Source organism: Hemitrygon akajei, chromosome 15, assembly GCF_048418815.1.
Source record: "Hemitrygon akajei chromosome 15, sHemAka1.3, whole genome shotgun sequence".
Lineage (NCBI taxonomy): Eukaryota > Metazoa > Chordata > Chondrichthyes > Myliobatiformes > Dasyatidae > Hemitrygon > Hemitrygon akajei.
The window spans coordinates 57021265-57045333 of NC_133138.1; the positions used below are offsets into that span (position 1 = coordinate 57021265).

The 24069-nt window shown below is 40.5% G+C and overlaps 2 protein-coding genes across 8 annotated transcripts in view; one reads left to right on the forward strand and one right to left on the reverse strand.

Moving 5' to 3' along the window:
• Positions 1–10084, reverse strand: part of simc1 (SUMO interacting motifs containing 1) — a 94947-nt gene extending 84863 nt beyond the window's left edge. Inside the window, exons 1-4 of one of the 7 annotated variants that reach the window (XM_073067620.1) lie at positions 9948–10084; positions 5057–5105; positions 3736–3764; positions 647–710 (exon numbers count right to left, since the gene is read on the reverse strand). In XM_073067620.1, coding sequence (XP_072923721.1) covers positions 647–710; positions 3736–3764; positions 5057–5077 — 114 coding nt within the window. In that variant the 5' untranslated portion in view covers positions 5078–5105; positions 9948–10084. Of the gene's footprint in view, positions 1–646; positions 711–3735; positions 3765–5056; positions 5106–7808; positions 7922–9297; positions 9483–9520; positions 9643–9947 lie in introns of those variants that run through there. The other 6 variants (XM_073067622.1, XM_073067623.1, XM_073067618.1 and 3 more) reach the window with 6 other exon arrangements.
• Positions 9886–16492, forward strand: thoc3 (THO complex 3). The gene is made up of 6 exons (XM_073067628.1): positions 9886–10112; positions 10957–11113; positions 12244–12448; positions 13064–13225; positions 14628–14728; positions 15292–16492. Exons 1-6 carry the CDS (start codon positions 9933–9935, stop codon positions 15453–15455), a joined length of 969 nt encoding a protein of 322 aa, XP_072923729.1. The 5' UTR covers positions 9886–9932; the 3' UTR covers positions 15456–16492.
• The last annotated feature ends 7577 nt before the right edge of the window (positions 16493–24069 follow it).

Here is a 24069-nt window from a genome sequence, read left to right on the forward strand (position 1 = left end):
CAAATAGATCTCTGATGGCTCTCAAAAGGAGCTTGCCTGAGATGCTTTTATGCACTTTTTGAAACTGATAAGATTATTTGAAGACTTGAATCCTTAGTTCAGTAATCAACCCAAGAATAGGCATATCCTGACGAAGGGTCTCGGCCCAAAACGTCGACAGTACTTCTCCCTATAGATTGCTGCCTGGCCTGCTGTGTTCCACCAGCATTTTGTGTGTGTTGTTGTTAATAGGCATATTTGCTTATTTGACAGAATTATTTACCAAGTTTTATCTTTAACCCTATTTAAGTGCAACATTTGTTGTCATGTTACTTAAGAAAGAATACCAGATGATCTTCAAGTATACTGTGCCCACCTGGGTGAGCTGCATAAAGACATGTTAGAGAGGTTCCAGGATCTTCTCTCGATCCAAATTCTAGATTGGGCAATAAATCTATTCCAGAACACTTGAAATGATGAATTAACAGGAAGGATGGAGAAAGACCTGATCTTGCCATGAAATTACTTTGAGCTGAAGCTGAGGTTCAAAAACTCATGGCTGCAGAAAGCCATCTCTGAAAGTTATCCTATACCGTGGAAAAAGGTCAAGTTCTTTCAAAGCAATGAAACAGATTACAAATTACTGAAAATGGGGATCTGAGATTACCTCTGAGTGACATTCATCCTGACGTTGAGAAGCTGATATCATTGCACCAAGCCCGTCCATTTCACTGAAAGATGGAAAAGCAATGAAGTAGTGAATAGTTGGGACTATTATGTACAGTATGCTCTAAAATTGTTAATTTTTTTTACTATGATTAAATAAAGAAACAATTTTATTTGTAGCTTTAACTAGATTTGAATATTTTTTGCAACTACTTGTCATTGATTTTGAATATGCACTTACCATTTTCTTTCATTGTGCTTCGTAATTCAAAAATGTTTATAGCTTTTATGTAATGGGCGAAAGGAAGAGGGGAGCACTGGGCACATGGTAACCCAAAGAAGTTTAGGAACTACTGGGAATACCCATAGAAGCTAAAACACTCTGGGGCAAGAAGGGATTTATGATGAAGGTGGTGGATCACCAAAATTAAAATTAAACAATGATGCCAATCTAGAACTTCAACCTATCATTAAAGCTTACTTTTCCAAACTGACATTTGACATTGATTGATGACACTCTTGAATGCTCAGTGTGTTACACACATAAAATGCACCAAAGAATTTCATATGCTACATAATGCCATCTAGAGTTGTTAATTGTATTTAACAAAGTTTTGTGCTGCCGATCAATCAAGCAACAAAAAAAATTATACTTCTTAATGTAATTGAACTTTTAGGCCACTCTCCCTTGACTCAAGGACTAATTACTGAAATTAAAATACAAGATATTTGCAGGTGCTAGAAATTCAAAGGTTATCAATAAATACAATTGATTGCAAAATGATTGCAGCACGATCATCAATTGCCAAATCCCTCCTCCCACATGAAAAAACTGAAAAAATGGATAAGCACATTGACTACCAAATTCCCCTCTCCACACAAAAAAGTGAGAAGATTGGGCGATTAAAAAACACAGTATATAAAACTTGTAAGATTGAAAAAAAGTCCACATCCAAAATGTAGAAAAAGCCAGGGGAACACTCTCCAGGTGCAGTGGCAGGCTCTCCCTTCTCCGGTACAGAACAACTGATCAAAAGGCAAGCAGCTGGCTCTGACCCTCTGCACTCGCTTCGATGCTTCAATCTCCCTTTAATTGGTGAACAATGGAAGCTATAATTGGCAAAATGGAGCCAAACATTTGCTTGAGTCCCGTCCTGCAGCCTGCCTCTGCCTTCCAGAACCCTCTCACAGACTGCAGAGGGCTGAAGCACCTAAATGATCTCCAAAGTTCTGCAATCATCTTGATGTTTCAATCATCCTCATTGCTTTAATCGGCAAAGAATGAAAGCTATAATCGGCCCACACACCATCCTGCAGCCTTCTCACTATGAGGTTCCCTCACACTGCCTCTGCCTCCTGGAACCTTCTTGGAGACTGCAGAGCGCTGAAGCACCCAAACGATCTCTAAACAGCAAAACACAGGCTCCAACAGTTCCAGAATCACATTCAAGATGAGAAACAAATGCAAAAGACATAAAAGTAAAAAACGTGGTTTCATGAACTATCCAGAAGACGTCAACCAAAGGAGCACTGTCTACAGGCACCATCTTGACTGGGACCAAGGCTCCAGCTGTGTTCAGAGTAACACACACAAAATGCTAGAAGAACTAAGCAGGTTAGGCATATGTATAAAAAGGAATAACGAGTCCATATTTCAGCCCAAGACCCTACATCAAGATGGGAAAGGATGGGGGAGGAAGACAGAATTAGAAGGTGAGGTGAGGGAGCACCAGTAAGTGATAGGCAGGTGAGAAGAGAAGGGATAAGAGGAGAGCCAGAATGGGGGGGGGGGGGGGGGGGAGAGAGAGAGAGAGAAGAGTGAGAAAGAGGGCGAGAGAGAGAGAGAGGGAGAGAGAAAGAGAGAGAGAAAGAAATTACAGGAAGGTAGTGAAATTGATGTTAATGCTGTCAGGTTCAGTATCAGGCTATCCAGACAGAATATGAGGTGTTGCTCCTCCAACTTGAGAATGGCCTCCTCGTGGCAGTAGAGGTGGCTATGGACTGACATGTCAGATTGGGAATAGAGAACCCCACCTTCTTATCTTGGCTTCTTCCCCCTTCTTCCAGTCCTAATGAAAAGTCTTGGCCCAAAATGTTGATTCTTTATTCCTTTCCATAAATGCTGTCTGTCCAGCTGATTTCCTCCAGAATTTTGTGCGCACTACTGAAATAATTTATTTTTGCATTGCATATACAAATATTTGGAAAGTGATTGAAGCTTTGTAAGCACATTGTCACTTCTAAAAGTGTATTATGCACAATGATTGTGGTGGCAACAGATAATACATAACTGCAGCTGCCCAAATAAACCATTAGAACTCCCCTGATCCAAGTTTAAATGATCGTTGACTTTTTTCTCTGCTTTTCTTCTACTTACATTCTTTTTACCAATGTTTTTTAAAGTATCAGCATGATCACTCTGCTGCTCTTCTGGAAGGAAAAAAAATCGGTCTCGTATGGAAGAGATAAAAGGAAAAGAAAAATGAGATTTTAGTTTCTTTTCCTAAGAAGGATGCCTGAATTATCTGCATTTATCCCATGTAAGTGCCATAAAATGTAGGACTCACATTGTATTCATCTTGCTTGCAAGCACCAATTACCCAGCTGTGGTAATTAAATGATGCTGGAGGAGCCTTATGGTGGAGCTTGAAATTTTGAATTTCCCTTTATTTAAATGGAGTGGATCAAACTGCTAAATCCGTGCCAGTTTAGAGCAGCAAGTACAATCAATGACAGCTGCAAGTGAGAAACATTAATATCATTTAAAAATAACTAGTTTGTTTTAAATTTGGAATTAGGGAGGTACTTAACTGAAAATCAGACAACTGCCAACTGCTCAGTCCACACTCAACTGGCAGCAACTTCTGGCCCATGATTAAAATTTGCCTGCATACATGAATAAATAGACATAAAAGACATCTTTGCCTGCAAAGCTCTGTGACACACGATGGTACAGATGTCTGGGTGCTTTGTTTGCTTCTGCAGTAGCAATAGGTCACAATTAACACAAGGAAGGTTCTTCACTGCAATCCAAATCTCGTGATTATGATTACAATTTGCTTTTTAGGATTTGAACACATTAATTCAAACCTCTCAGATGCAGGAACACAGAAACCCATCTGTTTGAAAAGGAAATACAATAGAAAATAATTTGTTAAAAAGAAGCAGTACGAAAGGAGAAAAATTCTGTATGTATTTTTTAATATTTGAATACATTTATGGCATTTGGGGTGGCGGGTTGGCTTATGAGTGTTACTGAGCATCCACAGTACTTCCCTTTAAATGTTGAAACTCTGCCATGATTGCCGTGAGGCTAATTGTCAAGTCAACAACTGAAATTCAAAGAGCAAGTACTGTGATCCATGCTGCTTCTTATAGATGGAAATTTCTCTGGCAATGAAAAGACACATGCATTTGCACCACAAAGATAATCATCTCATGTCTAATCATTTTCAAAGGTATCCGTTTAATGCAGGTGCATCAGATGGGTTATCTGACACTGCAAGAACACAGCTGATGAATTTCCTGACAAGAATACTGCTGTAGATTTGTGGTGGGATTTGAAAATGGGGAAATGTAATAAATGGTATAATTCCTTAGCAACATGTTGGCTTAACACACTTTAAAAAAAAAATTTAATTTCTAGACCGTGGAATGTATTTCTTTTGGATCGTTATAACATTCAGGTTTAAAAAAATGAGATTGCTTTTTATGTTTTCCCTGTATTTTATCCTTTACTTAATTCAGTTTGTCTTTTCCTGTCCTTTATTATGCTCTCTGAAATAAATTTTGACACTGAATTCACTATTCCCACCGATACTTCCTGTTTGCAAATTATTCATTCGTCATGTTGAAGGATAAATGACATGAACAGCCTTTGCTTGTTCACAAAGGTTACAGATCCCTGTAAATGGTATTATTCTGAGATAATTAAGGGCAATAATTTCCTGTTAAAAATCGATCAGAGATTCAAATAAATTAAATGGCTGATAATCAGTGGCAAAAACCTTACCAATATTGCATATATATTTTAAAATGCAACTACTGGAAATCTAAAACTCCTTTGAAGCCACTTCAACCTAAAATGTTTATTTTGTTTCACTTCCATAGATGTAAACTGACCTGCATTTTCTGTTTTTATCATACACATTTTTGCAAGTTGAAGTTTTACACAATGGCCAGGAAAAAGATTATGCATTATCTTAGCTTTGTAGAAAATGTGTTTTCCCTCCACATTCTCTGATAAGTTTCACTTGCCCATTACCTGTGACCTCAGTGACACTTGCTAATTCCCTGTTCCTTTTCCTTTCATCTTCAAAAACATAACCTCCCGTCACTCTATACTCTCAGAAGTCAGGCTGCTTTCTTGTGCAGTTCCCACTCAAATGTTCAGCTACCTTGACATACTTACTCTGTTATTCCATCTTGTCATAGTCCACTTTCCACTGCTTTCTCGACTTCTAAAATTGAAAACCAAATTTTGGTTATTTTGCTATGTACTGAAGAATATGAATAAACACAGGAGTTGATAGGCCACCATGGCTGCTTGAAAAATGTATTGAATGTTCCTCTCTGCCCCTTGTGAATTTTCCAAGTTATAACTAATTTATCTTTCAAAGAACAACAGATTTTTTTACTCTGTTAAAGTATGTCTGCAAGATAACATAAAAACAATTAATCTCTAGGCAATATCTTTGCTGATAAAAAGTTAATGTTACAGATCAGTGACTTTTCTTAAGTTTGAAGACTGGAGGATGAATGTGATTTGAAGAATCAATACTGTATAATATTGTGTTATGCCAGGGAATTTCAGTTGAGGTAGTGAATTCAATGTCAAGTTTAGGTACAGATATCACAGATGCCTGATTCTAATACTGAATAATTCACAAAGAACATGACCACATGATACATACAGAAATACAAATTAAATAATGATTTTTGGTATTTGTTGAACATTACAGTTAAACATGTACACATTTAAGTAGATTGCAGTCACCAACTATAATAAGGTCATGGTGTTTGGGTGTTACTTACATGATATCAGATCGTGAAAATAAAGTCAGAAGAGCTATTGATATAAACGTAATTGAACATAAAGTATGCAAAGTATTGTTCCATACAATCTGCTTGCATTGACAGTAAATGTAGTGGAGAATCAGCTGTTTTTATATTCATTGTTGCTATACATACAATGAACATTGAAATCATACCTAAATTACAAAGCACCTTAGTACTGGTCAATCTGGTCATGTACTTTTTAAATCTCAAAATTATCTTTTTTGGTGAAACAATGTATTCCCTTCCTGTAGGGATTAATTCATTAGCATGAGGCGGAGGGTGAGAACAAGGAGGAGCTTATTATGGTTGATAGGAAAGGAAGTGTGCTAGGTACAGGTGACACTGTTGGAGAGCTTGCCGACAATGGTGCAGGGGAAAACAGTCTGGTAAACCAGAAGATAGCTAAAAGGCACTAATGTGATAGATCTCATCAAAACAACAGATCTGAAGGAGATGGAGAAACTGTGAGTATGGAATGGAGGCCTTACAAGGAGCTAGGTGTGAGATGTAGTTAAAATTGCCTATAAAGGAAATTACAAAACTATTCTTGAGTTGGAGATAATGATATCACAGAAAAGTCAGCTGTGAACCAAGTGAAGAGTGAGAACAGAATAGGAAATGGTAGCAAAGGTAATCACTTAAAAAAATTCTGTATGGCTGTACAAAACCCTCATAATAGAGTTCAGAAAACAGCATCAACACAATCATCAATATAATAGAAAAGGAGTTTAAGGAGGGGGTCTTAAAAAGAACTGAAAGCCTTGTCAGTTTCCATTGTTAGTTCAAAGTTCAAAGTAAATTTAATATCAAAGTACATATGCGTCACTATATATAGCCCTGAGATTCATTTTCTTGTGGGCATACTCAATAAATCCAATAACCATAATAGAATTAATGAAACATTGCACCAAAAGGATGGACATCAGTGTGCAAAAGACAACAAACTGTGTAAAAATAAAAAGAAAGAGAAAAAAGAAATAATAATAATAATGATAATAAATAAGCAATAAATATCAAGAACATGAGACGAAGAGTCCTTGAAAGTGAGTCCATAGCTTCTGGAAACAGTTCAGTGATGGGGCAAGTGAAGTTATCCCCTCTGGTTCAGGAGAGTGATGGTTGAGGGGTAATAACTGTTCTTGAACCTGGTGGTGTGAGTCCTGAGGCTCCTGTGTCTGCTTCCTGATGGCACCAGTGAGAAGAGAGCATGTCCTGGGTGGTGTGGGTCCCTGGTGATGGATGCTGCTTTCCTGCGACAGCACTCTGTGTAGGTGCGCTCAGTGGAGGGGAAGGCTTTACTCATGAGGAACTGGGCTGTATCCACTACACTTAGCTGGATTTTCCAATCAAGAGCATTGGTGTTTCCATATCAGGCCATGATGCAGCCAGTCAAAGAGCTGATCACAGATTACAGGAGGAACGGAGACAACATCAATGGGACTGCAGTTGAGAGGGTGAGTAGTTTCAAGTTCCTCGGTATACACGTCACCGAAGATCTCACCTGGACTGTACACGCTGGCTATGTGGTACAAAAGAGGCACACAGTGTCGCTTCCACCTCAGGCCACTGAAGAAGTTCAGCATGAGCCCCCAAATCGTCAAGACCTTCTACAGGGCCACTACTGAGAGCATCCTGACTGGCTGTATCACTGTCTGGTTCGGGAACTCGCTGGCATGGAGAGTGGTACAGACAGCCCAGCACATCTGTGGATGTGAACTTCCCTCCACTGAGGACGTCTACAGCAGCAGGTACGCAAAGAAGGCCTGGAAGATCATCGGGGACAGCAGTCAACCCAACCAGAAACTGTTTCAGCTGCTTCTATCTGGCAAGTGGTATCACAGCATTAAAGCCAGGACCAACAGGCCTTTTTCTACAAGCCATTAGACTTATAAATTCAAATGTCTGTACATTGTGACTATCATAACACAAAGATTTTTACACCCCCATGTTGTGGGATGGATGTAAGATTTAAATAAGTTCAAATTCAATATACTCTTCACAACACATCGAAAGAAGTTAGTCAAAGTTATAGATGTCATGCCAAATCTTCGCAAACTCCTTAGTAAGTAGAAGTACAGCTATGCTTTCTTCATAATTTCACTTACGTGCTGTGCCCAGGACAGATCCACTGAAATGAAAAATCCAATGAGTTTAAAGTTGTTGACTCTCTCCAGCTCTGATCCGCTAATGAGGACTGGCTCATGGACTTCTGGTTTCCTCCTCCTGAAGTCAATAATCAGCTCCTTGCTGACATTGAGTAAGGGGTTATTGTTGGGGCACCACTCCGCCTGATTTTCAATTTCCCTCCTATATACTAAATTGCCACTACCTGTGATTCAGCCTACATCAGTAGTGTCATCAATAAACTTAAATGTGGCATTGGAGCTCTGCTTAGCCGCAGTCAAAACTGTAAAGTGAGTGGAGGAATGGCTAAGCACACAGCTTTGTGGCGCACCTGTGCTGATGGAGTTTGTGAAAGAGATGTTGTTGCCAGTCCAAACTGACTGGTGTCTGCAAGTGAGGAAATTGAGGATCCAATTGCATGAGAAGGCATTGAGGTTGAGATCTTGGAGCTTATTGATTAGTTTTGAGGGGATGCTAGTATTGAATGATGAGCTGTAGTTGATAACGAGCATTCTAATGTTCCAGGGTTGAGTGAAGTCAATGGAATAGCATTTGCTGTGAACCTATTGTGCTGGCAGGGAAACTGGAGCAGATTCAAGTCACTTCTCAGGCAGAGAGATGTTTTATCACCAACCTCTTATCACTGTGGCAGGTGGCAGTCATTGAGGCCAGTTACCATGATTTTCCTAGCCACCAGTATAACTGAAGTCTGCTTGAAGCAGGTGGGTATCTCGTTCTGCTGAAGCGAGAAGTGAGTTACATTTTTGAGTTAGAGAAAGTGAGTGAAGCTAAAGCAGAGGTAAATTAGTTGATGGCTTCTGCTAAAACAGGTGCTTCACCTAGATAACGAAGATTAGAAAAAAACTGGAAATACTCAAAGTAACAGGTGGTGGGAGTCGGTGAAATATATGAATTTGCAAATGGAGCATCTCTGGAATGGAATGGTGAGGCCAGGGTACCATAGAGAGAAGTTGGAGAGATCATCTAGTTGAGGTGGTTAATTAGAGAAAGAAAGAAACAAAATACAGCATAAAAGTAATAAAATGCAGGAAATAGTCACCAGGTCAGGATTTGCTGGAGGATAGAGAAAATTTGCTTGATACTACATGCACAGTATGCTGGAGGAACACAGCAGGTCTATGGAGAGGAATATAGATTCCATCTCCTTCACCTTTTCTATCACCCCCAGCTTCTCATTTCATACCCCATCCACCTACCTCCCCCCTCACCTAGTTTCATCAGTCACTAACTTGTACTCCTTCCCCTCCCCCACCTTCTTATTCTGGGTATTCCCCCTTCCTTTCTAGTCCTGATGAAAGACCTCGGCCCGAAAGGTCGGCTCTTTAATCCTTTCCAAAGATGTTGCCTGACCTGCCAAGCTTCTCCATCATTTTATATGTAACCTTGGATTTCTAGCAACGTCAGTATCTCTTACTTTTATGTAGCTGATATCACAGGTACATAACCTACTTGGAATGGCAAAGCTGTATCGGTACTGTTCGGAATACTCCATATCAATGTTGTGTATAATCTCCTTGCGTTCACATCCAATTCCACCAGCAACAAACAATAACATAATTAGCTTCCTTAAATCATGTGCAGTCAATTCTGAAACCCCATACTATTTAGATAATATACTTTTTCCCCCGCCGAAATGGACATTTCAAAGTATTCTGTAATCTACACCATTTACCACAGATGCTGGCAATATGAAACAAACAGAGAAAATGTTGTAATTGGAGCGGACCAGACAGCATTAACCCCCTCGGTGACAAATGGACTGTCACTCCCACACCGACTGCTGCTCCCTCCGCGTTGTAAATAAAGTTTTTGTTTATAAATAAAGTTTGATTCGCAATATATGGTTGTACCATTTCTCTAATAGGGGTTTAGTAAACCGCAGACTTTTAAAATAGTGAAAGGAAAGTTTTTTTAAAAATTCAGGAAAGAGAAACTCTAATTTTTGTATATCTAATTAGCCAGCATAGGCCTTCTTGTACCGTACCGTATTTCGCTTTGCAGCCGAAGCGGAGAAGTGTCGGCTGTTACGTTGCCCGTCACCCCCCGGCCCCGGCGGTGGGTGCCGTGGCCCAAGCCGCACGACCATGGCGGCCACTTACCTGCTCGAGACTCAGGAGCATTTCAAGACCAACGGCCGCACCAAGGAGTTCTCGGCACACGCCGCCAAGGTCCACTCGGTGGCTTGGAGCTGCGATGGTCGCAGGCTTGCCTCCGGCTCCTTCGACAAGACGGCCAGCGTCTTCGTGTTGGAGAAAGACAGGCTGGTGAGCGAAGCGAGCCGGGCTGCCCCCGCCGAAAACCTTCCTCACTTGCCCTCGATCCCTCCTCTTTCCCCCCCACCTCCCGGCCGGATCCCTCCTCTTTCCCCCCCCCCACCTCCCGGCCGGATCCCTCCTCTTTCCCCCCCCCCCCCACCTCCCGGCCGGATCCCTCCTCTTTCCCCCCCCACCCCCCCGGCCTCCTTACCCCTACCGCTCACGTCCCCTCGTTTCCCCCTGCGCTCCCCTCCCCCTCCCCCTGCGCTTCCCTCCCCTCACCTCGTTTCCCCCTGCGCTCCCCTCCCCTCCCCTCCCCTCCCCTGCGCTCCCCTCCCCTCCCCTGCGCTCCCCTCCCCTTCCCTCGTTTCCCCCTGCCCTCCCCTCCCCTCCCCTCGTTTCTCCTGCGCTCCACCTCCCCTCTGTATCCCCATCATCTCTCCCCCCCTCTCGGCTTCCTTGTCCTTCAGAATTTCCATTTCTTCTACATTTGTGTCATTGCTCCAGCTGCCTCAGAAAGACAACACACTTCTGAGAAACGTGTACAGGACAGAAACAACTCACTAAAATTATCTACAGTAAAACTGATTTGATGGTATATATTATTTTAATAGGTATTTCACAGTGTTGTAATACATTTTCCAGTAAAACAGATAAGATTAAAGGGAGTACTGGAACTGGGACCCTGGTAGGTAGAAAGGGACACTGCAAATAACATGTCAAGTCAGATTCTGAGCAAAGGTGATTTCTAAATAGTTGGGTTGTAGATTATTGAATTTTTACTGTAATTAATATCTAATTACATAGATGATCTGAAAGTTTTATTCTTGTTAATTCTATTTATATTTTTCAGGTTAAGGAGAATAACTATCGTGGTCATGGTGATAGTGTAGACCAGCTCTGTTGGCATCCTACCAATGCAGACCTTTTTGTGACTGCTTCTGGTGATAAAACTGTTCGAATCTGGGATGTCCGAACTACAAAATGTGTTGCTACTGTCAACACAAAAGGTAATTTAGAAGAGATTTAGTCATCACTGCAGTACATTTAAATCTTCTGGTTGTTGTATTCCAAAATTGGGAATGATTAGATTATTATAGTAAAATCACTTAACACCAGTATAAATAATTGATCTTCTTAATGTGCTGAGTTGTTCTCACTGGACTTTGGAAAGCTTAATGTGCTTTTGAAAAACCATAACCAGTGTTTAATGTAATTGAGAGAAATGTGGCCTTCATCCTACCGAGTCTGCGCCTACCATCAAGCACTGTATTCACCCGAATTCTATCCTAATATATTTTATTAACCATGCATTCTCATCAACTGCTGTTTTGGCAGTTGTGGGTATGGTACGCTGGCCTTGCAGACCCCTTTAAGCCCCCCTCACTTTTTATGTTCTCTCCTCCTTTAGAATGCTGCTTTGACTTCTTTAGTCAATCATATTGGTTGGCTAAGTGTATCAGCTTGTGTTATATTTCTATGAAATGCCGGTTATATTTTGTTATATTTAATTGTAGGGTATTATTCCCTTTTCCTGTTTGTATTAGAAACAGGTTTATTATCACAGACTCATGAAATTTGTTGTTTTGTGGTAGCAGTAGAATGCAAATCAAAAATTAGTCTGATGGTTAGAAGCTGATCTTACAATGTTCAGATTCTTGTACCACCTTCCTGATGTTAGTAATGAGTTGAGAGCATTTGTTGAATGGGGAGGGACACCGCTGTTTGAAGCACTGCCTCTTGAATATGTCGTTGATGGTGGGGAGCTCTATGCTGGCAAGAGTCTACAACTCTTGGCAGCCTTTTGTGATCCTGTGCATTGGAACCTCCACACCAGGCTGTGATGCAACCAATCAGAATACTGTCCATCTTGCAGAAATTTGCAAATGCCTTGGTCATACAACATCTCCCCAAACTCTTAACAAAGTGGAGCCACTGGCATGTCTTCATGATTGCTTCAGTGTGTTGGGCCCAGGATCCTCTGAGATGTTTACACTCAGAAGCTGTCCACTGATTCCTCAATGATGACTGGCAAGTATGGAATTTGGATTGTATTACCTGTGTTGTCTTGACTTTTTGTTATAATAAAGGGAATGGCTGCATTGTATTCTGTCTAGAGACTGAACATATTTTTTATTAGGTGAGAATATTAACATCTGTTGGAGTCCTGATGGCCAAACAATTGCTGTAGGAAACAAAGACGATGTCGTAACTTTCATTGATGCTAAGTCACACCGATCAAGAGCTGAAGAACAGTTTAAATTTGAAGTAAATGAGATATCTTGGAATAATGATAATGATATGTTTTTCCTAACCAATGGCAATGGCTGCATCAACTTACTCAGGTAACATAAATTTTTGAAATTTACTAAGTGGGCTGACAAAGATGTGTGTAATTGAACTGTAGGGTATATTAGAGTCAGATGTTGTATCCTGAGTTGGTGATCAATCTTATCTATGTATATATGAATAATTCACTTTCAGACTTTATATAAAATTACTAGTTTTGAATTTGTTCTTGATCAAATTAAAAGTTAATTTGTAAATTTAGGACTGTGGCAGAACTGTACCAATAATTTTAATTTTTTTGCAAGGGGTAGCAATCTGATGAATATTAACATCTGATCAATTGTTTAGACAAGATTTGGGAATGGGGTATGTATGGAATCAGCTTCTGTGGGCAGTATGATCATTTGAAATTTAAATTCTGCAGATTTTGGGGTGGGAGGGAATGGGTGGTCAAGAAAACAAAATGCATATTATTATAACACTTCTACCAATATAAATTTACCTTAGACTTATTGGATCACTATATTTGTATTTTTTGAACAGAACTACATTATTTATTACTATTCATGTTTGATCTTACATTTGCCTGTAGTAAATTGAGGTTGTTCAAAATAACTTAGTGAAATAATCTGATATTACTGTTTTTAAGTTTTTTTTTATTTGTGTTTCAGTTACCCAGAATTGAAACCTATTCAGTCAATCAATGCACATCCTTCGAACTGCATTTGCATTAAATTTGATCCAACAGGCAAATATTTTGCTACAGGGAGTGCTGATGCACTGGTGAGCCTTTGGAGTGTGGATGAGCTTGTGTGTGTAAGATGCTTCTCCAGGTTAGTTGGCGTTGGAATGTGCTCAAAATATTAACTGTTAAATTTGGACTAAGAATGGAAAATAAACAAGATATTGCATCTGATTTTGTTACATTGACTATTTTTCAAATCATAGCTGTGATGCAAGTTTTTCATGGTATTAATTCTACATCAAAATATATTCATTTGAATTTGTACTTTACAAGGAGAATTGTTTGTGCAGACAGTTAAAAAGAAGTTATTCTATGTTGTTCTGTATGAAAATGGTCTTCCTAAGGAAGTTTGACTGTATGGTGGAGTCAATCATTTATTTAGTTCTTTCTAAATGTGCCTGAGATTCAAAGCACATGAGTTTAAATGCTTTTTTAAACTGCTGTTTGCATTGCTTTGATAGATTTATGCAGATTCTTGAAAACTTTTTGCCATTTTCTGAAAAATTAGTTAAAGATGTGGAGTACAATAAAACACCAATGTTATCTATCTTATTTATCTTAGTTTGTTTGTGCATTATCCTGCCATTCTGCATATTTGAGAATGCTGATACAATTGTTTAACACTTAACTCCTTCACACCACATATTCTTTGCTGTCTGTTTATATGAGTTGCAATTGGAATTTGCTAACGCAAAGTTATCTAAAGACTGAATAAGGCTATCTGGAAGGTGTAATGTCCATACTTCTCTGAAGCTTTTTTACTTGTTGATCTATATGGCCACCTGCTTTGTTTCTCATATTTCTCACAACATAGATGGGTGGGGGGGCAATCAGGTCTATTCTTGCTCTAGATTAGATGAAGATAGGTTGAGCAGATGAAGGAGGACGAGTGGCATCTGATAGAAATATACAGATGATAAGAGGCATAAATCAAGTGGATAGCCAGAGACTTCTTCCCAGGGTGGAAATGGCTATCACCAGCGGGCATAATTTTAAAGTGAATGGAGGAAGTATAGGCGGGATGCCAGAGGCAATTTTTTTTTTCCAGAGTTGTGAGTATGCGGAATGCCATGGCGGTGGAAGCAGATATATTAGGGGCATGTAAAAGACATGTGGGGGGAAAAATAGAGCTATATAGGAGGGAAGGGTTAGAATGATTTTAGGATTAAAAGGTTGGTACAACATCATGGACTGAAGGGGCAGTACTGTGCTGTAGTGTTCTATTGCAGTAATGAATTAAATTACCAACTAGCACCTCTTTGGGAGGTGGGAGGAAACTAGATCATCTGGTGAAACCAGGTGGAGCATGAAGGAGAACGTGCAGGCTCCACATAGGCAGCACCAGAGGTCAGGATTGGAGGCATGAGCCAACAACTTTACCTGCAGTATTAGTGTGCTGCATCACCAACTTATTGACAATTTTTGCTTTTGCCAGGCATTAAAATTTTGTTACGGAGTTTTGTACAGCTTTGTTTCTTTCTTTCTTTCAGACTTGACTGGCCTGTAAGAACATTAAGCTTCAGCCACGATGGAAAAATGCTAGCATCAGCTTCTGAGGATCACTTTATAGACATTGCAGAAGTGGAAACTGGTATGAATTTGTAAATCAACATGGTGTTAATTGGTAACCATTGGTATCATTCTAGAAGTTAAATTTCTCTTGCCTGGCTGCCTCTTTAGAAAACTAATTATATGCCTGTAGTGAATACTACTTAAGTGGAACTTTTTAAGTTTCTACTGGCTGTCTGCAGGTTTATTTGTTGAACTGCTAACCTTTGATTAAAGTTATGATTGTGGCTCCCACACGCTCTTTATTTGAATCCTCAGCCTGCAGAAGAGATTTTGTTGTCAGTTTTAACATTTATCCCAAAGATGAAAGGTCATGACTAACCACTGGACCTGAGTATCTTTTTAAAAGGATAGAACTAGAATAGTTTGTAATATTACTAGAACAAAAATATAACTGAGTAAAGCTGCATACAATTAAAAATATAAGAACAGTGAAAACATCTGCATCCCATGGCTAAATATATTTCTGTGGAATATTATTCTGACTGGTTCTGTGAGTATGATAATATTATGAAAACTGCAATGGTAATTGTCTAAATTATCTTTTATATGATGTATATTTTAAAAAGAAAATTCTTCCAATAGGTGAAAAGCTATGGGAGGTGCAATGTGACTCGCCTACTTTTACTGTAGCATGGCATCCGAAACGACCACTCTTGGCTTTTGCTTGTGATGACAAAGATGGCAAGTACGATAACAGTCGGGAAGCTGGAACTGTTAAACTCTTTGGACTCCCTAATGATTCTTGAAACGATACTCCTGGACTTCAGTACATGTTGCTCAACGAGTGAAACATGCAAAAGCTACTTTGGACTCTAATCTATTGGATGATCTTTGTAGAAAAAGTGCTTTTATTTTTTTAAAAACTATAATGTGAGTGCATATTGAATTTGTATGCTCATACTATAGTTTTCCACTTAATATGGAAATGTGTGTTCATGAATATTCTTCGATAAATTTGATATAAATAAAGCTTTTGTAATTAATGTGCAAATGTATTAAAATATGCAGATGACAGTATTTGACAGGAAAGTAGAAATTAACTTGAATATTTTTTACATATAAAGTGCCACATACAAGATGTCTAATGCACAGTTGATTTCCCCCCCCCCCGTTTGTACATTCAATTTCCTATCTTTAGAGCTGTAAAAGGTAATTTCACAAGGGTGTTAAGAACTACTGAATTTTAAAATTGCAACTTAGTACATTATTGAACATTTTTTTATGAATTATTAAGTTTTCATTTTTACTATTCCATTCAGGAAAATCTTGTTGCAGTGGTTTAACTTGATGTAGTTGTATTAGATGACAGTGTTCTAGAAAACACGATGTTAATGATACTCTTGTCCCAAATTCACATTGGTTTAAATTTGATTGTTTTATAGCTACCTTGTTTATCAGATATTAATTTGATATCATAGGTGCAGTTTTTAACTTTTTCGGGAAGTTTTACCTGTTACATGCAGCGCCACAACATTATAGTTAAAAGGAAATAAATTTATAGAGCTATTGGATAAGTGTAGATTTGGCACCAGTTACCAAATCAAAGGGGTTCCAGAGTTTTCAAAGCAATGCAAAAGACAGTTTTTGGCATTTTGTCTGGTCCAGTGTATTATAAGTAAAGGTTTAAGGATTCTCTTTTATGTTGGCTTGAAAATTACATGTTTGATGTTTTTTTTTTAAAGATAACATGTCAACTCAAAAACGTGGCAATAACCTGAATTTTTAAGGTCTATATTAAGAATAAACTTTGGACTTAATTGTTTTGGATAATAATTTCCATTTACATTCTGTGTGTGCTTAAATTTATAAACATCTTTTTAATACAACAATTAATAGGATTTAACCCCACAGTGAAAAATGTAAGGGGAGGGAAAGCAGGATGGGTAAATCCATGTTTTCAGCAAATTCATTTCCAACTACTTAATACTTGCCTGTTGTGGTATTTTGAATGTTGTCATTGCAGAAAAAGGTGCCTTAATTTGAGGCTGATTCTGGAAATGAATCCATACCAAGCTTGCAAAAAGAAATATTGGGTTTTTGTCTTCTGTTCTTTGGTGGACTTTGGATGTTTGACCACAGTGAAGCTGAATCATAACTATGTACTTTGTAGCATTTGAAGTGTGCATATTCAATTTGAATTGGCTGACAGTTGTGAGGCTTAAGACAAGTTAAAACTTGCAGTACAAAACAAGTGCACACTAGTGGTGTAAGTTGACATTTCTGATCAATTACAGTGGATTCTGGTTAATTGGGATGCATCAGGACCAGTACATATTTTCCCAATTAATTTTTGGCCAAGTTAGCCGAAGTTTCAAGTCAGTCCAGTTTATTGTCACTTCACTATATACATGTATATGGGAGACAACTTTTCTCTGAACCAAGGCGTAAAACACAGTAGTACACAGAGCACACATTAACTTAGGGAAGTAAATCTACAAAATAATTGTGCATGGATAAACAAAGTAAAATGCATAAATTAAATATTGTATGGTACAGTACAAATTATCCAATGTCACCGCATGTGATGCAACAGGGACTTCAGAAGCAAAATGGCCTGAGGGAAGAAGCTGCTTCCCATCCTGACCGTTCTTGTTTTTAAGCATCGGACTCTCTTGTCTGCCGGTAGAATGTCTTAAGAGGATGTTGGATAGATGGGTGGGATCCTTGATGATAATAATAAGGGCCCTGTGTATGCAGCGCTCCTATAAAATGTCCCCGATGGATGGTAGGGAGACCCCTATGATCCTTTTGGCTGTTCTCACCATCCTTCGTTGGAACCTCTGGACCGATGCTCCCATACCAGATGGAGATGCACCTTGTCAGGATGCTCTCAATGGTGCTACTGCAAAATTATTTTAAGATGGTTGGGGGAGGGGAGAGCCTCGCTTGCCCCAACCTTTCTGGGAGTGTAGGCGCTGCTCTGCCTTTTTATTCAGTCAGGTGCCTTGCCGTTAGGTGTGGGTGGTCATGTCTCTCCCATCTATCACAGTCCCTAACCCTCTGAATTGTAGTTGTTGCCTCCCCCCCGAATTGTAGTTGTTGCCTCCCCGTTTTTAACTGTGATGTTAATCCATCTATCATTTTCATTCTCTGCCTCTGCTTCTTTCTCCTTCCAGCTTTCCAGTTGTAACTAAATGTTCTAATGTCTCTCTTTGCATGATGTGTCCAAAGAATCTTCATTGCTGTTTTCTGATTTTTTTAAAGTAATAGAAACATAGAAAATAGGTGCAGGAGTAGGCCATTCGGCCCTTCAAGCCTGCACCGCCATTCAGTATCATCATGGCTGATCATCCAACTCAGAACCCTGTACCTCCTTTCTCTCCGTACCCCCTGATCCCTTTAGCCACAAGGGCCATATCTAACTTCCTCTTAAATATAGCCAATGAACCGGCCTCGACTGTTTCCTGTGGCAGAGAATTCCACAGATTCACCACTCTGTGTGAAGAAGTTTTTCCTCATCTCGGTCCTAAAAGGCTTCCTCTTTATCCTTAAACTGTGACCCCTCGTTCTGGACTTCCCCAACATTGGAAACAATCTTCCTGCATCTAGCCTGTCCAATCCCTTTAGAATTTTATACGTTTCAATAAGATCCCCCCTCAATCTTCTAAATTCCAGTGAGTATAAGCCTTTCTTCATATGAAAGTCCTGCCATCCCAGGAATCAATCTGGTGAACCTTCTCTGTACTCCCTCTATGGCAAGAATGTCTTTCCTCAGATTAGGGGACCAAAACTGCACACAATATTCTAGGTGCGGTCTCACCAAGGTCTTGTAAAACTGCAGTAGAACCTCCCTGCTCCTGTACTCAAATCCTTTTGCTATGAATGCCAACATACCATTTGCCTTTTTCACCACCTGCTGTACCTGCATGCCCACCTTCAATGACTGGTGTACAATGGCACCCAGGTCTCGTATCTCCCCTTTTCCTAATCGGCCACCGTTCAGATAATAATCTGTTTTCCTGTTCTTGCAACCAAAGTGGATAACCTCACATTTATCCACATTAAATTGCATCTGCCATGAATTTGCCCACTCACCTAACCTATCCAAGTCACCCTGCATCCTCTTAGCATCCTCCTCACAGCTAACACTGCCGCCCAGCTTCGTGTCATCCGCAAACTTGGAAATGCTGCATTTAATTCCCTCGTCTAAATCATTAATATTGTTACGAATGTGCCGCAACTCTGAGGGGCCGAAGGGTACAAAGCTGCCCCCTCCTTTTTGAGAATCGCAAGATCGCAATTAATTTGGGTCTGGGACCCAGGAAATGAGAGAGAGACACACAGAATCCACAAGGTTTGGAATGTGTCCTGGCCTCAGCGAAACAAAAACCACTGATAACGGCTATTGTCTCTTGGAGACGGGATTGTGTATTGAGTACTGTACTATTCATTGAAGCCCCTCAGGGGACGACCAGAGTGGGCTGGTTGAGGGATTGTATCATCCCAACCTGATTGACATCTGAGACCCATGAGTAAGGATAAAAGAGGGTCCGGGGAACAACCCCTTTAGACGCACCAGGAGAAACGCTAGAAATCCCGTGACAGCGTTTAATAGCGACAGCTGGTGGGGGCTCGTGTGCGTCCTTCCCTTGCCTGGGATTGGCGGGCTCACCACGGAAGAACGGCTTTAGCTAAAGGAGAGGCCACAAGTGAACGGCCACACCAACGAGACTCCGATGGATCGAAATCATAAAAGGAAAAGCCGGCAAGTTTTTCTCCAAATCTCCCTCTCTCTCCAACCATTGAAAACCCAACGGTCCCCAAAGGCTGCAGCCTGAGTGAACTTTATATTTCCATTGGACAATACATTATCCCCTAGACAATGATAGAGCTTATTTCTTATTGATTATTATTATACCCGCATTTTTAGATTTAGTATTGACGACGTATATTATCTGTATATTTGCATTGATATTATTTTTGTGTATTTTTACTAATAAATACTGTTAAAAATAGTATCATCAGACTTCAACGGACCTCTCTATCTTTGCTGGTAAGTGACCCAGTTACGGGGTTCGTAACAAAGTGGGGGCCTCGTCTCGAGATTTGATACCAAATTGGAGGGCCAGTGAATCGGGCTTTTAAGTCCAAACGTGGGTCTGGTTGCGCGGGTAACCAGACGGGAAACCAGCAAAGATGGACGTTGGCGAATTTATAGAAAACCCGACTCTGGAGGCGCTAGAGGCTGCCACAAAGTCGGACTTGATAAATATTGCGAAAGGACTAAATCTCACAGAGGTGAGGTTGTCGATGAAAAAGCGGGAGGTGCGGAGGGCCATAACTCAGTATTATATTGTGAAGAATGTGTTTTCGGCTGAGGTATTGGAAAATATCCCTGAAAAGGTACCCACTAGTGGGATGGCTCAGTTAGAGTTGGAGAAATTAAGGTTGGAACATGAAATTAAGTTAAAACAGCTGGAAGCAGCCGAAAAGGAAAAAGAGCAGGACAGAGCTGAGAAGCAGAGGGAGCATGAAATTAAGTTAAAACAGCTGGAAGCAGCTGAAAAAGAGAAGGAAAGGGCCGAAAAAGTGGAGAGAGCTGAGAAGGAGAGGGAATATGAGGAGAAGGAGAAACAGAGGCAACATGACTTGGACATGGAGAAGTTAAGGCAAGAGCGAAGAGCACAAGGGTCAGACTGAGAGGAGCGGTTTAATGTTAGTCAGGAGTTTAGGTTAGTACGTCCGTTCGAGGAGACGGATGTTGATAGTTATTTCTTGCATTTTGAAAAGGTGGCAGTGAGTCAGAAGTGGCCCAAAGATCAGTGGGTGGCATTGTTACAAAGTGTGTTAAAAGGGAAGGGACAACGGGCATATGCGGCGTTGTCCATGGAGGAGGAGGAGTCTGAGAATTATGAGAAAGTAAAGGAGGCCATTCTTCGGACCTATGAATTGGTACCTGAAGCGTATAGACAAAAGTTCAGAAATTTAAAGAAATGGTGGAATCAGACGTATGCAGAGTTTGCCTATGAGAAGAGTGTGCTCTTGGATCGCTGGTGTGCAGCAGAAATGGTGGAAGAAGATTTTTGGCGTCTCAGGGAGTTAATTCTGATTGAGGAATTTAAAGGTTGTGTTTTGGATGATATCCGGATGTATTTGAATGAGAAGCCGAATAAGTCCATCTCCGAATTTGCTAGGTTCGCAGATGAATATGCCCTAACCCACAAGACAAAGTTTTCCTCGAATAAGAGTTACCAGAAAGACCGTGGGAACGGTAGAGAAAGCCCGCCGGCTGAGGCAGAAATTCAGCCCAGAGATAGTGGTAAAATTTAAGGAGGAGGAAAGGCAAGACGGCAGGAGAGGTCCTGGCTAGACCTGTTTTAATTGTGGAAAGGTGGGTCATATTGCATCTAAGTGCCTTGCTCCGAGGAAGAAGACAGGAAAATGGAAAGCAGCAGTCCCTACAGGATGTGTTGTGGTGATCAGTAAATCGACGAGAAAGCCCCAGGTAGACAGAATACGAGAGGGGCCTGAGAAATTTATTGCAGAAGGAACTGTGTCTATGAAAGAGGGAGACACACCAGTTCCAGTGTGGATCTGGAGAGACATGGGAGCTGAACTGTCATTGATTCGCAGTACGGTACCAGATTTTGGTCCTCAGACTGGAGAGGTAGCTTTGAGAGGCATAGGAAAAGGGACAGAAGCAGTGCCTTTGCATAGGATCATTATAAATTGTGAGCTGGTATCTGGACCAGTTGAAATAGAGGTGTGATCAGAATTTCTGAGAACTGACGTGGTCGTCCTTCTGGGTAACGATTTAGCCGGGGGTGCGGTTTGGTCAGCAATGAAGCTGACGAGCAAGCCTGTAAGTGTTGAGGTCCCGCCCCTAGATTCAAAGATCTATCCCGCATGTGCAACCACTCGCAGCATGTCGAGAAAGGCAGCTGAGAACGAGACCAGTTTAAATCCGGCCAGTATCGATTTGGCCGAGATGTTTTTACCGACCCTGTACCAAGAGGAGTTAGAGGGTGGTAAAACAGAGAATAGGAAAGTGAAAGAGAGTAAGGGAGAGGAGGTAGACCAACCCTTAGCCAGGAGGAAATTTATAGAGGCACGAAGTAAAGATGAGAAACAGATAAGGCTGTTAGAAGGTCCAGGGTTGGACATGGAGGATCTGTCTGGTTTGGCAGAACTGTTTGAAGAAGTTGAAAATTTTAAATGTGTTCCCGATAATGAAATGAGGGCAGTCCTAGATGAAAAGGATGCCATTACCTTGAAGAAGTCTGCTGGGTTGGCAGATGAGGTTGTTTCAGCCCGCGGGGTTGAGTTTACTCCGGAAGGGAGTTGCCCAGAGAGGAACTGGGAGGATCAGGGGAATTTAGAATTTGAAAAGGGTACGGGTATTGAAAGCCTGGAAGAGGCAGATGTCCCGTTTGAGTGTGTTCAAGATGTGGATGCACGTGGTACTGAACCTAGTAATGGAGCTCAGAAAAAGTCTGAGGTATTTGATTCAGTTGAAAAGGAATGCAGTCCTTGTGGGTCAGATGGACTTGAAAGGGTTAACCTTGGTGCTAGTGGGAAGTGAGAATTCCCAGTTGTTTGTGTTCGAAGGTGTGTTAAAAGTTAGTGAGGAGATAAAAGGTGGTGAGGTGAATATTATTATTGAAGGGAAAGGGAAAAGTGTAGTTCCTAAATTGAATGAAGAAAATTTAAAGTCTGGATTGATGTCAGAAGCAGCAACCAGGCTACAGAGACAATGGCTTGGTAACACGGTGCCTGCGAATCAATTACAGGTTGATTTGGAATGTAAAGGTGCCCCACACGCTATTGTTATTCAAGAGTGTGCTGTGAAGAGGCAGAATCTGAAATGCTGTTTGGACAAAGAGGGATTGCTTGCAGAGTTTAAACTGAAAACTAATAGCATGAAGGGTCCTGAAGATAAAACTAATAACTTGCTTAAAATTAAAGAATTGTGTGGAAATTTGGAAAATGGTCTAAGTTTGGAACACATTGTTGATAAAATAACTCCTATGAAAGGAGCATGTGAAAGCCTATTCCACACTAGTATACAAGTTAACCACGTGGGAGTTAACTGGAAAAGGGGCGAGGGTTGACGGGATGCCATTTTAAATAACAGGATCCGGTTTTAAGGGATTTCGACAAAGCATGTGAATAATAAAGACAACCCCATGGAAGATTGACTGTTAGGTTTGAAAGACTAGTATTTGCATGAACGTTTGTAATATACACGTAAGCTAAGATCACAACTCTTTAGTTTTTGTTTGTTAAAGAAAAGGAATAAAAATAGGTGGTTATCAAATTGGAGTCTGATGCTACAAGAATTTATTAAGGTACAAGATGTTAAGATATTAAAGGAAGTGACAATGTAATCGCTAACTGTTTAGATGCTGAATTGAATGTATAACTGTATTACTCTGTAGTGAAAAAAAAACTCTTTTGTATTGTGTTAGATTCTGAAATCCTGTAAGACTCTGTATTAGTTCATTTTTACCGGTGGTAAAAATCTTAGAAGGAAGGGGGTGTTACGAATGTGCCGCAACTCTGAGGGGCCGAAGGGTACAAAGCCGCCCCCTCCTTTTTGAGAATTGCAAGATCTCTATTAATTCGGGTCTGGGACCCAGGAAATGAGAGAGAGACACGCAGAATCCACAAGGTTTGGAATGTGTCCTGGCCTCAGCGAAACAAAAACCACTGATAACGGCTATTGTCTCTTGGAGACGGGATTGTGTATTGAGTACTGTACTATTCATTGAAGCCCCTCAGGGGACGACCAGAGTGGGCTGGTTGAGGGATTGTATCATCCCAACCTGATTGACATCTGAGACCCCGTGAGTAAGGATAAAAGAGGGTCTAGGGAACAACCCCTTTAGACGCACCAGGAGAAACGCTAGAAATCCCGTGACAGCATTTAATAGCGACAGCTGGTGGGGGCTCGTGTGCGTCCTTCCCTTGCCTGGGATTGGCGGGCTCACCATGGAAGAACGGCTTTAGCTAAAGGAGAGGCTACAAGTGAATGGCCACACCAACGAGACTCCGATGGATCGAAATCATAAAAGGAAAAGCCAGCAAGTTTTTCTCCAAATCTCTCTCTCTCTCCAACCATTGAAAACCCAGTGGTCCCCAAAGGCTGCAGCCTGCATGAACTGAGTGAACTTTATATTTCCATCGGACAATACATGATCCCCTAGACAACGATAGAGCTTATTTCTTATTGATTATTATTATACCCGCACTTTTAGATTTAGTATTGACGACGTATATTATCTGTATATTTGCATTGATATTATTTTTGTGTATTTTTACTAATAAATACTGTCAAAAATAGTATCATCAGACTTCAACGGACCTCTCTATCTTTGCTGGTAAGTGACCCAATTACAGGGTTCGTAACAATATATATTG